At 41.2% G+C, this 14,461-nt stretch overlaps 1 protein-coding gene across 2 annotated transcripts in view; it reads right to left on the bottom strand.

Annotated features, from left to right (window-relative positions):
* The window catches only part of LOC125905657 (splicing factor SWAP), an 81,413-nt gene that overhangs the window by 53,934 nt on the left and 13,018 nt on the right, over window positions 1-14,461 (bottom strand). For both annotated transcript variants that reach the window (XM_049603789.1, XM_049603790.1), the window contains exons 5-10: window positions 13,975-14,200; window positions 13,653-13,753; window positions 11,234-11,384; window positions 5,502-5,763; window positions 4,979-5,131; window positions 4,707-4,800 (exon numbers count right to left, since the gene is read on the bottom strand). In XM_049603789.1, coding sequence (XP_049459746.1) covers window positions 4,707-4,800; window positions 4,979-5,131; window positions 5,502-5,763; window positions 11,234-11,384; window positions 13,653-13,753; window positions 13,975-14,200 — 987 coding nt within the window. The remainder of the gene's footprint in view (window positions 1-4,706; window positions 4,801-4,978; window positions 5,132-5,501; window positions 5,764-11,233; window positions 11,385-13,652; window positions 13,754-13,974; window positions 14,201-14,461) is intronic.

Genomic DNA, 14,461 nt, shown 5'->3' with positions numbered 1-14,461 from the left:
TATGATGCATCGCTTGTCCTTGTGTCTATTCATAAGCTAAATGAGTGGCCCCTGTGGTAGAGTTAATTTTAAAGCAACCAAACAGGTTTTGGCATCCTGAAGTTTAGCTTTAGTCAATAAGAGGCTTCAGCAGTCAATTGCTCAAAATAAAGTGGGTTTCTTCCAAAGTTAAGGAGAAAATGTCCTCTTTGTATTACTGTCCTTCCACTACTGGGAATATTTGTACCTAAAAGACTGCAAGTTTGGGGAAATCCAACTTTACTTCTCTAAGGCAGGGTTTCAACACATCGTGGAAATCCTGGATTTCACATGGAAATGAAAGAAAAAGTCAAATGTCCTGGAAAAACTTGTGTTGTCCTGGGAAATTATTTCAAACTTCTCTCATTTTCCTTCAGCTGAGAATGAACTACTGTACTAGGCTATCAATTGGAGTTCCCTAAAACACATAACACTGCCATGTGAAAGGGCTAAGTCATGTTCAGGATCATATTAACATTCAAATTATAGTGTATGGGCAAGAGTATTTTGAATAGGCTGCTCCCAGTTATGTTGAGGAAATGCTGTGAACACACCCTTAGGGCCTGGACCTTAGATTATTTGTACCCTCAAATCCATTGCTGCCAATGAAGATGCGCAAAAAGAGCACTGAGACTCAACTATCAGAATGCAGGAACAATCAATCACTACCAGGAGATACATCGCAGTTAAAGGTAAGTATAGGGGAGAAGATGATCATTTTAGCACAAGACAACCCAGAGCTTTATGATTTGTCCCACAGACAATATTCTAATTCCCCTAAAAAAATAATGCCTGGAAGATCAGCTCTATGTATGGTTAACTGGCTATGGTCGCTTAGCAACGTCTGCCTGCCTCTGAGCCCATGAAAGTTGGCACAAGTGTGGCACCCAGCGCCTGTCTGACGCGCTTCGCATTCTCCAAGTGGTAGAGGACGTGGCAGGTGTCCTAGAGGGCAAAGCTCTAAATAAAGTCACTTACACAGAGAGGAGCATATTAATGTAAGGTGCAATATTTGTCCTGTCTGTCTTACAAGCTAGATCACTGAAAAAGTCCTGGAAAATGAGTGGGAACCTTGCAAGTGATACATAAATCAAGAAGCTGGTTGTCTTGTGCAGTATCCTCCTATGACCATAAGCTTAGTCTGTGTGGGTGTGATGACAGCTTTATTGTATTTAATGAATGTCTTGTAGATGTGGGTGTGGTTTAGACAGGTGCCAGGAGCCTGAGGCAGGGTCAGCACTGACGTCACACTTGGGGGTTGGTGGTATTGAATCATTAGCCGCTATTAGCCGCACCTGGAGGGAGAGCTGGAGATGCCCTTGAGCTAAGTGGGCACGCCATACGGGTGGCGCCTGAGGCAAGACATTCTGAAGACAAAAGAGACTGACAGCACAAAATGTCCATGTGAATACACATTCACTCTGAATAACCACGAAAAGCGAGCTGGCCGACTGGTACGACAGACCAACATCCAAAGGGTGTTTAGCAGAGTTGGTCCGAGGGAGCTGGCCTTGCAGTGAGTTAACCATTCATCCAGGGAAGTCAAGGCACATTTCTCACATCTAATGCAACATGTAGGGAGACGCACTAAGCTACGGGCTTGCTAGCCTTAGATGATGAGGTTTCACGAGCATAGCAGCGCAACAGTGGGGCTCTAATATACAGTAAACACGATGGATATAAAAATGAACATTTCTACAGGGAAATTTTTTCTACAGGGTATATATTAAATAAATATCAAAAAACAGGTGACCTGAAAACCTGAAGAAGAAGCGGAATGGATCCCAGGAATCAATCATCCCTATCGAGCCTAACCCATGAAATCTGTTAGCAACAGTTACTGGTTGACACCATATAGCATTGGCAGCCAGAGGAGCCAGTGAGAGTGCTGCATGTCTGTTGGCACTGTTGCTAATTAAGGTCATTGAGGTCTTCATACATGATAATTGGATTTCAGTTCTGAGACAAAAGGTATAGAACCATTTCAGTGATAGCACAGCTGGACAAGTGAGAAAAATCTTATCAAAAACTAACAAGGAAAAAGACTGCAAATGGGCCGTCAACAAATCCATTTGCTTAGAAAATTAGGTTTTGTTACTGATGCTGCATTCTGCTTGGTTTTAAGGTATTAAAATTTGATTGTATAAAATTCCCAGGGCAGGGGAGACAAATTGGAATGACCTCACTGGCAGAATTGATGTTGGAAAACAAGACTGGATGGCTATTTAAGAAGGAGGGATTTTTGCAGTGTATTGCTCTGGTACCCAGTGAGAGGACTGGATCTAGCTTTCTACAGTACTCAGCCACTGTGTCACTCTCATCCATCCTTTCAATATTTTAGATCAGGATACCTTTGATTTTAGCACAGCAGGTCCTAGCTTATCAGCAGCAAAAAAGCAGCTAATTTCAAGGCTGACTGTAAGTGCAGTGAATGCTTAGACAACCTTTTCCCATGTCTAAATGGTGGCTGCAAATGCTGTTAAACATAATTACATACAGGTGCGGAGAACACTGAGGTTGACGACAGGAGACAAATGGGAGAACGGTGTTTCTCCTAGGTGTGAAGGTCACTTTTGGGGGAGTATTAATACTGCATTTACTGAGCTTTTATCTCCTCATACCAAGCACCTACTGACCGAGAGAACGGAAATAATTTAATTTAAAAAATAAATAGAAAATAATACAAGGATTAGTCTTTTTAAAGGTTGACTATGAAAACATTCTGTAAGGGTTAGGGTCAGATTTTCAATTTGATGTTTGTCTCCACCCCAGCACTAATTAGAGCCACTTATTCCTGCTGAGTTTCTACATGCTTGTTGGTCCTCCAAAAACTCTGTCAGCCCATTGTCTACATGCATATTATATTTCTTTCATCAGCTCTACATGCAATTTGAGTTCTGTGGGTTGCGTGGCAGAATCCTTCCTCTTCTTTTTTTCTCGCTTTACTGAAGAAGAGGACTAATTACCCCGACCTTTCTTTCTTAAAATGTACTTATCTGGCTTTATTAGACAAATACTTCGCCCCCCCAAACGACCATTTGTATACCAATGACTCATTCCACGTTACACTGGATTTGTGAATAATCTTTGTTTTTCTTGCATGCCCCTGGTGAACCAAGAATCCAAAAACACAGAGAAAGTTCTTGATGAATTGAAATCAGGGGGCCGCGTCTAACAACAGGAAAACTATATGAAAACATCCACTTACAGACTTTCACACAACTTGTGCAGAATATCGTAAGTTTTATTAGTCTAGTTGTATGCTCATCATTTCCCAAACAGACAGCCCTTTCCTATGAGGAACCAAACTGTAACTGGGCCATAACCTGATTTATCTATGCTCTCAAAGCCAGACTCCATTGACAATAACAGTAATTGTACCGTACTGTACACAGGAGCTGCTGGTCTTCCACTGCCTCAATAATTTAGTTTGTTTGTGTTATTGTGTGACTTTGCTGAATCCAAACTAACCCTCAACAACACCAAAGTCAAACAGTAACACAAACAAACTAACTGATTGAGGCCATGGCAGACCACCAGCTCCTGTGTTTAGGAAGGTAAAATTACTGTTTTTGTCAATAGTCTGACTTTGAGGAAAGCACACCTAAGTTTTGATTTCAGTTCAGTTCCCCGTCGGAAGGAGTTGTCTGTTTGGAAAGCACTGAGCATACGACTTAATAAGTGAGACTTGAGCCCGTTTTTTAGATAGGAATTGTGCAAGTTTGCAGGAAAGCCCAATCAGTCTTTTTTCAGCATTGGCAGTATAAAAACAAAATCGGGGAGTGCAGCAAAATGCCGCCTACCTACTTTTGTTCATACAGAATGTGCCTTTTTCGGGGCAATGGGGGACATGAGCAAGTAACAAAACATGTAGCTCAGCGTGTGACGTAAACAGTGACATACTCTGAGTTGGCCTGTCCATCGTTCCCGTTACTTGACAGTTAATGACCTCTTTGTTTGCAAGGGCAAGGAGGGCGCGCAGTTTCTTGTCTCCCCAGTTGCACGTCTTTACAGTGTCTGTCAGGTTTGTGTTTCCCTCTTGCTACTAGCTGCTTGCTAATTCCTACTATCAGCTGTTTCCTGTTTATCCAACGCCAGTGGGTCGCACGTGCAGCGTCATCAACAGCTCCTCCCACAAGTCTTCAACAGCCCCTCCCGTGGCGGAAGGGCGCCTCGTTCTTTTTAAACCAAAAAGGTTATGCCAATATGTCTACCCTACAAGGCGGAAAAACTGGGCACCTCAGATCAACTCACCAATCCGGCTCTGTGTGTCTAAATGCTCGCAGCTTGCCGGCCAAATGGCCCAACATTCGCGGAAAATCTGGCAGTGTAAAAGGAGCTAGAATGAGTGATGAATAAACAAATGGTAATTTGGGGGGTGAAGTATTCCTACTTAGGAATATTAAGGGGCCTCATGTAGGAGATTTTATCATTTATGATTCTGTAGCATCTGTGATTAAACTGTAGCAGTACAGTCCCCATAATCATTACTATTCATAAACTGTGGACCATATCAACGTTCATAGCAAAGTCGTAGCCGTACTAGTCAACTTTATCAAACACATTCAAGTGACCTCAGATATCAAGATGGGGACAGGAATGTTAAGTGAATCTGGAGGAGGTCTATTTGATTCTTAAATACAGAAACACACACACATATATATTCATATTAATGAAGCGTGTGATACCTCTGGTAAGCCTCTTCCTTCCTTCTGCATGAAGTAATTCTTCTTAAACTCATAATAGCTGTTGTACTGATTCCAAGACTGCAGAAAGTCAAACCTACAGTAGACAGAGAGAAGAGCACGTTCTGTTTAAGACGAGAAGTGAACACCCATAAAAGATAAGCCAGAGGATGATGAAGAGGTTGTACAATATCTGAACTGAAAGTTACTGATAAGACTCCCTAAAACCCAGATGTAACCGGAGCAATAGATTTATTTCTGCTAAGGACACTTACCGTGGATCATTCTTGGCACGGACACTGGCCTCAAACTTAAGACCATTCCTAGCAACGTATTCAGCCAGTTTGTCTATGACTGGCTGGGTGTCAGGCGGTGGGGGGATGATGGCTGCCGTTGCTGGTGTGGAAACTTGAGCTTCAGGTTTCAAACTGTTTTCAGGGGAAATTAAAGATGTTAAGCTGATAGAAAAGCTTCAACTATTAAAACAGGTGTGATCTGTTCTTACGTGGGTCTGATAGCTCTATTAAATTACAGTCTTTAATTTAACTGATTTGTCATATCCTATGCCTAAAGCAAATTAAGCTTTTTAATTAAAAACTTTGACTGAGCTAAAAGTCAATGTGTGATCAGGTTCGCCAATAAAATTACTGTATCAATATCGTCTGTTTCATCAAATGGTTCATAGTATTTGATGTTTGATAAAGCAAAATACCAAAAACACAAAAAATTCAATTACACTTTAGAAATCACTAAAACTTTCAGGAGAAATTGGCATTAGGGATGTCACTTAGTTCCTACCTGGTTTCTGGCACAACAGCAGAAGCAGCAGAGCTGGTGACCTGAGAGGGGGCTGAAGCTGGTGGTGCCATGGTGATAGTTTCAGGCTGGTTGGGTGTAGCTGCTAGACTAGGCACAGCCTCAGAAGATGTAGGGGGAGCCATGACAGTTGAGGGCATACTGCTATAGTAGGTGTTTGCATCTATGCCAGGGGGAGGCGGGGCCAGACAGAACGTTCCATCAGGGAGCATGTAGTACCCGTAGTACATCGCTGCGGCATTAGCTGTGAAGAAATCAGGAGGAAATTATTACATCGATTTCCTTCCAGAAATGCTTTAATTGTGTCTGATGAAGGACAAAGACTTCCTGAACTTCATGTGGTGTGGACATAAACTACACATTTCAATGCCACCTTTTTCCACAGCCATACAATAAACACTAGCTTTAAGAGGCTTGTGATCAGTTTTTGTTGAGACTATCACAGTTGTTGATTGAACTCTGCAGTGAGCTCGAGGCAACATTTTGGTATGGTGCTGTGATGTTTTACAGTGTACAGCTCTTGTGTCGATCCTCTGCACAGTTAGGCTGAAAAGTGGGAAGACCAATTGTTAAGGAGGTGAAATTATGGTGCTTTCACAAGAGTTATGGGATGATTTACTAATTCATTTCAGAGTCCTGTCATGGTGATCTTTCTTTTTCAACCTTGGTGAAGAACATCAACAGGTCAGGGGAAAGTCATCTGCCACTGGAAACAGAATCTAGGCTTCTTTAGTGAGTCTATAAATAACAAAAATGCCACATTTGTGCTCAGCCACTGTGCTGAAATTACATCTTCAAGGCAGGAAAAGGTGGACAAAGACAAAGAATTTTATGGCCGCAGTAATTTTACCCTTTCGAGGTTTTAAGTTTGTCCCAAATCCAATGGTTTGTGTCTTGTTATTGTAAATAAACAGTGAATGCAAGCTGTTTGTGGAGGGTTTAAATACAACGGCAAGCAATCTGCAAATTTGATACATAACTGAGATATAAAAAACCTGAAACAAACCAAACGTATTAAGCGCTACTGCAAGAGCTTGCTTTGAGATTCCATGTTCTTAGTTTTGACCAAAGATGAAAGACATGACAGCTCCCCAAAAGTGAAGCCAAGACATTTTGATCACCTCTTGGAGGCTGGCTGCAGTATGGGACATAAACCCTTTCCCCTCTATGTTAGTAGATGGGACATGAGCCAAACTAAAATATCAAAGTACACATCAAATAAGTTTTCTTCAAGGATGATTTTTGTCATTTTAATTAGTCCATATCACGCCGATTTTTGATCAAGTGTTCATTACTTGATGCTATAAAAATGGGGTCTGATGTCATGATTGAAAGCTGTGTGGGTCAGTCATTGTGCTCACAATCAATTTTACTGCTTGTGATTGGTTTGGACGAATGTATTGGCAGGAACTCGTTGCTGTGGCTCTACTTCCTGATCCTCTCAGCACGGACTCTGACTCCAAATCATGAAGATGGCAGAGCTGCATCGTCCGTCTCTATATACAGTCAATGGTTTTGACACAGATGAAAAGCATTCCTAAGAGTGGAGGCCAAGTGCATTCACATTGGCCACTGGACAGCCGCAAATCAGTGTGGTTGTTGTGGTCAGACCTCAACAGTTGAGTGGTGTTTAAGTGTTCATTATATGGCTTTAATAGGCCTTCTGTTGCTAAAGCTCGCTTTGTGTTGTGGCTGTTTTACGTACTGTGCTGTCCTGTTCACCATCAAGCTATGTTTTTATGTTGCAGTTAATATGTCCTTCGCAGTAATTAATTTAAATCAGCAGATTGAAGAGCGTATAAATCAAGATATGACCTATGTGTGAGTGGGTCATCTCCCTTATCAGTGGATTTGTATTACAAAGACTCTTAATGAAAAAGAGAGGGGGGGCAATGCAGGGACAGGGACAAAATAAATGGTCAATGTCAAAGTGGAGACAGTGTGATATTAACACATTAGTCACTGAGCTGGTTGACTTTAATGACATTTTCAATTTTCTCTAGTCAGGAAAATAGAAAACCACAGCAGGAGCTTTCATTTACAAACTTGACATGTGCTACAGTTGAGATAAAGACTTAAGATGTGTAAGTGGAGGGCCGAAACGGAAATTAAATTGAATCCTTGGTCAGATAGAGAGATGGTCAGATAGATAGATGATTGGAACGCTTGATGCATTTCATAAATTGACTTTAATGTTGAAGCACGCTGGTGTTTTTGGAGCTGCTCTTGCTGTTTGGTGCTTAGCATACTCGTATCCATTAGGGTCAGAGGGAGTGATTGAATATACTAAATTAAGGGAGGGAATCCAGTACAAAAGGGGTAATGGAGCGACTTATTATCCACGCCCTATATTTACATCATAAGTGGCCAAACAAAATGTTCAAAGGACAACGGAAGGCTTTCTCTTTGGACCAAGTGTAGCACAGCTACATGCATGGGCAAATTAACAGCCCCCATTATGAGCAGCAATGCATATCATTGGCATTAAGCAGCTAGGTCATCCGCAAGCAATTTACTAACATCAACAGCCCTGTTCCTGCAGCACAGATCAGGTCAAAGGACACCCTCCACAACTGTCTCTGGGATGAAAAAATTGTAGTAATGGACAAGGAAATAATCATGGGTCAGCAGGGGCCAGTGACCACGTGTTTATTTGAGCAAGCGGTTCAGAGGGGGATAAAGGCATACAGGAAAAAAAATCACTTAAGCAGAAGTGTGATGACTAACACCGAGTGGGTTTGGATGTGACTCATCATTGATGGATAGGCATATGGCCATGCATACAGTATGTACGCCAGGCTTTCTTTTGAATTTAATGAAGGTGCTATTGTTTAATGTCATCCATTCTAAAAATGTCATTTTCATTATTTTCAAAAGGCCATCTTAGATGACACTGCATGTACGGGAATGATCAAGGCACTACATTAGCCACAATAATGTTAGTAAAATTCATGTGACTTTATAAAGTAGCTTATAATAATACAAATTATAAAGTTCTGTGTCGAAGAGGTAAATTGTTAAAATGGACAAGTACTTGTGGTTCAAGTGCTTATTAAGGTACCCTGGTACATTCAGGAACATTTTAACATAGACTATCAGAAAGGCCTATGGTGTTATTCTGAGTAGAAATTTTAAATGGTAAATGGACTGCAAATGGACTGTATAGCCCTTTTAAAGTCTTCCAACCACTCAAAGCACTTTAACACTACATGTGACATTCACCCATTCACACACACATTTACACAGTGGTGGCTGAGGCTATCATACATGATGCCCCCTGCTACTCCGTAATCATTCACACGCATACACACACCGATGGAACAGCAGAGCGATTTGCGATTTTATCTTGCCCAAGGATACTTTAGCATGCAGACTGGATGAGCCAGGATCAAACAGCCAATTTCCGATTAGTGGACAACTCGCTCTACCTCTGAGCCACAGCCTCTCTGCAGTGTTTTGGTCCAGACCATCTAAACTGTCACCAAGTCATGACCAAGACCAGACTGTACCGAGACCAACACAAGACCAAGCCTGACCAGTGTGACTCCTACAATGCATAACACTCTATGATAAAATGTGGAACATGCAAATCATAGGCACTCTTTTAACTGATCTGAAAGATCCACATTCCCATAAAATCATCCACAGAAAACAAATAAAGATTCCTCTTAATGCATCATTGGCATTCATACTGTATGTAAGTGTGTATTTATAAGTGTATCATGAGAAATGTCGTAATAAAATAATCAAAAGGTTTTGCAGAGGTTTCATGTGTGGAAATCTTCCTTTGTTTTCTATGAGCATACAAATACAATCAAACACTAGGAATCTTATTCAGCACCTCTTTCTTATAAGGCAATTTAGTAATATCCCCGTATTTGTTGTCTTGAGCTAAAATCCTAAGTCGTCTTTGCCTGAAAACCAGACAAGACTCGGTAAAAATGTGGTCCGGGACGAGACTTAAACCTTCAAAAGATGATCTTGAGACTGGTCTCAGACCAAGACCAATCTACCAATCTCTGGTACTAAAACACTGCCGCTAGGTGTAAGATTGGAAAATTTCTGATTTTGATAACTCCTATTGGTGACAGTGACAGAGAGCAATGATCTTGTGTCCATGTCATGCAAAAAAGACTTTCTCTGTTGTGTTGCACTTAAAACTCACTTTTCAATGATTTAACTTTTTTCATGGGAGCATTTCTTGCTGTCCAGTCAGGAACACTTTAGTCGACTTTATTTCCATTTGCAGTATTATATTTGGCAGTATGGCTCTGTTCTGTGGCCTCTCTGCCTTTCCTCGGGCCTGCCCAGACAGCCTCTTCCACGTGCCTACATGGAAAGCCTAAGGCGGAGAGAGCAAACCTCTCTGCCCTTCCATGTGCAAATGAGGTGAACCTGAGGCAGAGAAAGCAAACCTCCTTGCCCTTCCACGTGCCTACATGGAAAGCCTAAGGCGGAGAGAGCGCTCCTCTCTGCCCTTCCATGTGCAAATGAGGTGAACCTGAGGCAGAGAAAGCAAACCACCCTGCCCTTCCACGCGCCTACATGGAAAGCCTAAGGCAGGGAGAACAGCAGCAAAGACCCCTCAGGAACAGAACAGAGCAGCATCAATGACAAACAGAAATGACATTGATAACTGAGACACAGCATGAACAGGAGGAGCTGGGGTGGAGGCGGGTTGTAAAACAGCTTGCAGAGGAAGCAGCAACAGTAGGCAGGCCAGAGCAGTTTAAATAGGGCGCCCTGAATGCGATTCACCAATTGGTTGCATAGAAAGGAATCATGTGATCTATCAGCTGACTCCCTTCCATCAATCAGCTGCTCCATCAGTTCATTGGGCTGTTTGAGATCAGCTGATGCAGCTGGGATGTGAGCTGGGCTTGTCTTCATGTCCTGCCTGAACTAACACTAAGCTCAATTTTTTTGGGCAGTGTATAAGTTTTGCCTTTTGTTCATAGTCTGGTATATCACATTAACTTAACGTCTGTTAGGCATTTTACAAAGCGTATGAGTGTAATTCTTGAGTGGGACTATAATGAGTATGCTTTAATTTTCATTAATAAACTCTCTAACAAAATAAGATTCATTCAAGTCAATTATTTGTTGCATTTTGATCCCCTTTTGAGATGCAATATGTGTTGCTCAAACATTTTCAGGCTCTGGCAGGTCTAATTGAAATTTTGCATGCCCCAAGGACACTTTTTCATTTAATTCTGACCTGACCCAGAACCCAGGCGGACTAGAGCATGTGGACCTGAGAGCTGGTTCAGGTCCAGTCCTCTGGTTTTCAGGTGTGGTCTGCAAGCTCAGTGTTACTTTGCTGAAAGGCGTTAAAAATACCCCCATATCTATCATAGACTATGGGCAGCATTAAATAGTGGGGAGTTGTGTTGAACAACCAGCAGTATCAGAACACTATAAGCAGAAAATGGCTCAAAAGGAAGAAGTCAAATGCCAGTTTTCTGTGGTCAACAGAACTCTTAGAAAAAATGCAGTTTTAATACGGGCACAGTAGGGCTCTGTGCTCAGTGGTGGACAAACGAGAGCAGCCATACTTGGCCGAGGGGAAAACAGATGAAGATGAAAAAGTAAAGACAACAAAATAAAGTATACCAGACCCGACATGTGATCAAGCCTGGCGGAGTCCTCATAAATTGAAGATGACTTGTCTTTTGTTCAACAAAAAAAAAAACAAAAAAAAAAACTATACTCACGATCAGCAGTGTACTGCGCTGGTGTGGTGGATGCAGCTGGGTCTGTCACTTCCTCTGGTTCAGCTGCCACTGTCGCCGCGCCATTCCTTTCCTGTCGGGCTTTTCGTACAAGTGCTGCCAGAGGATGATCTGGGTCCATTACTTTTAAAGGCTGCAGAAGAAGAAGGCCAGCTTGGTAAAACCAGTCAATTATTTATCTTCTGTGTAGGAATGCTCAAACCACTGAGATCATAACACATGCGTATCATCAGAAACAGAGCTGTTTCACAGTAATAATATAATACATATAAATATTCAAACCTCTATGAAGTCAGACACCTTAAAATGTTGTGCAATATTTAAGCATTGCATACAGAATTTAATAGTTAACCCATAAAATATGAAATATGAATCATTAAGAGCAAATTAGAGTGGCTGATTTGAAAAGGAAAACCCTCTTGATGGGAGGCAACTGTCAGACAGCTTGCTATTAAAAGGAGCTCATTATGTTTCTTTAAAAAAGACATGCTTCCATTCTTGCCGCTCCATCACAGACTAATGGCTGTTCTCCTGACAATGCACATGAAAGTACTAACAAAAAACTGTTACAGCATGAAGACAAGGAAACAGAATATAGTTATTAGAGACTGCAGTAATAGACACAGGCAGTACTAAGAGCATGTACATCTCAGTCACCTGGAAGACAGGGGTCGACTACCACCTAGAAGCTGTAGAATACTTTAGCAACATTACATTTTCCATTTGACTCCTTTAGATGTTCACACTATGGTCACTATCCAATGAAAACCATTCTCCTACAGGTAACTTTGCAGTATTTTTTCAATCTTCAATCTCGAATTTTCTCGTGTTTTTGAGTCTAAGTGACAAATGGGAACAACAAGTTTTGGAATCGGTCCAGTATTGAGCAAGAGCAGAGACGCTGGCAGCAGCTATAATCAGCTGGGGCAATTATGAAGCATCAATTTAAGTCCACTAAAAGTGTTTGTATTTGCCACAGACAGGCTCACATTATTATTTTAAGTGTCTGGCAACATTATGGAAAGGATCCCTACAAAGATCCCGTTTTTTGTTAAAGAGTAAGATCTCTTTGTTTAACCTCCTGAGACCCTGTGTCCTCATATAAGGACATCTCATTTTGGGTCTACTTGACGTTATACTTCATTCTACTTAATTTAGACCTGTTGTCCTCGTTCATGGACACTCTTCTGTCCCATCTAGTGGCCCTAGCAGAGCGCTGAAGAGACAATCAAACTTGACTATCTGGAGGAAGTGAAGTTGTAACAAGGTTTCTGTCGGTGAACATGCAGAAGAATAATTTTCACAATGCACTAATCCATGTAAAACTAAGATGGCAGCTCTGCTAAATCGGTCTGCAGCTGATCCTGACACAAAAGTGGACATGGTCAATAACTTGATCACATTTTATGGTTGAAACTTGTTTATTCCTGATTAATGTTTGTAGTTTGATATGGAATACAAATGTGACTAATTTTAGTAACAGTAACAAGCTAAGACACAGTTAATTAGGAAGTAATTAGGACTTAATTATCATTGACAATGTTCATTTATTTATTTTTTACACTAAGCAGGTCCTACTGATTCCAAATAGCTAGGAGAAATTAAAAATGCATACCAAACAAAAGCTCGGGTCTCAGGAAGTAAACCAGAAACAGCCCTGAAATCATTATCGCAAAACCCACCAGACTCTATTTAGATAAACACTAATTTTAGCTTATGTAGAGCCAGCATATTCACATCTAACAGGGTGAATTAAGGGTTTATTTCAACCAAACCACAGTTGGCGATTGTTGGAACAGTGGAAAGATGAACCAATATGGTTTTTGTGAGTTTTATTTTGTTTCTGTCGACTCTGAATGAAGCGTGTTTTATGATGATAAAATTACTGCTTATTTAAATGGAGTCTGTGGGGTTGGTGATATTGATTTTAGGGCTGTTTCTGGTTAATCAAAAAGGACCTTAGTCTTTCCCCAAAGGTCGATCCATGAATGGGATTCTTTCCATAATTTTGTCAGACACTTAAAATATTAGTGTGAGCATGTCAGCTTCAAAAACAAGCACTTTTAGTGGCTGTAAATTGACAGTGTACAAATGCCCTTAGCAGTTACACTGCAGCCTGTTTCATTTGCTCAATGCTAGACCAATTTAGAAAACTGTTGATCCCATTAGTCAATTAGACACAAAAACATGGGAAACTAGGGTCCGTACCTAAGTTACCCTTTAAGCTACCAAAGTTGTCTAAAAACCCACTGGATTGCCTTTAAATGCCCCGAAACAAAACCTGGCTGTTTTTCTTGCCTCATTAAAATGCTTTTTGCAGGAGAGCATCACAATATAAAGTAGCAACTATATCCAACAGGTAAAGCTCCACACTGGGTGGCCTATATTTTATTTACATTACCTTCACCAGCTCCTCCAGGCGAGAGCACTTTTTAGGGGCAAACAGGCTGGGATGGAGGTAACTGCCATCATCGTCCTCATCTGAATCATCAGAGTGGGATTCTACAGCAAGACAGCAAAGAAAGGAGTGAACATGTGTATGAACATATAATTAATGCAGAGTAAATGTTTCTCACCGTATAATTATGTTCGACTGCTCATGTATTATAGATGTGATATTTCCTACAATAATTACAGTACATGACACTTCTTGAGTCTGCAAATGTAGTGTCTGTGTGAGGAAATTACACGTATGGATTCAGTGACTGCGTTTTATAACTCACCCTGCGACTGCTCCTGCTTCTTGGCCGAGCCAAGGTTGTATCGACCTTCCTTCATGGCCCGCAGGATGTGTTTGTAATAAGGGTTCAGGTAATGGTCGAAGCGAAGAAAGTCGAACTGGGAGTTACCGGACTGCTTGGCTTTCAGGACAATCTCAAACTGAGCCCCCTGCTGAGATACGAAGTTGGCTGTCCTCTCGATGATGTTGTGGGTCTTAATGGTTGCCGGCTACAAAAAAAAGGAAAAAGAAAATTGAGAAAAGAGCATACATGTTCTGAATAACAAATTTCTTGGTTTCTGAAAAAAATAATTAATGTGCAGAAACAGGAAATATGTCCAGTAGAAGCTATGTTGAAGCTCAAGCCAAAGTAATGAAAAATAATGACCTGTACGACACATAAGAGGGAGTGTACCTGACAGCCGCACATAACATTAAAATGCAAGGCACAGTTCATGAAGGGCTTCTTCATACCAAGGACACAAGCCATT

This window comes from Epinephelus fuscoguttatus, linkage group LG18, assembly GCF_011397635.1.
Source record: "Epinephelus fuscoguttatus linkage group LG18, E.fuscoguttatus.final_Chr_v1".
NCBI lineage: Eukaryota > Metazoa > Chordata > Actinopteri > Perciformes > Serranidae > Epinephelus > Epinephelus fuscoguttatus.
This window is presented reverse-complemented; position numbering and strand designations above follow the sequence as displayed.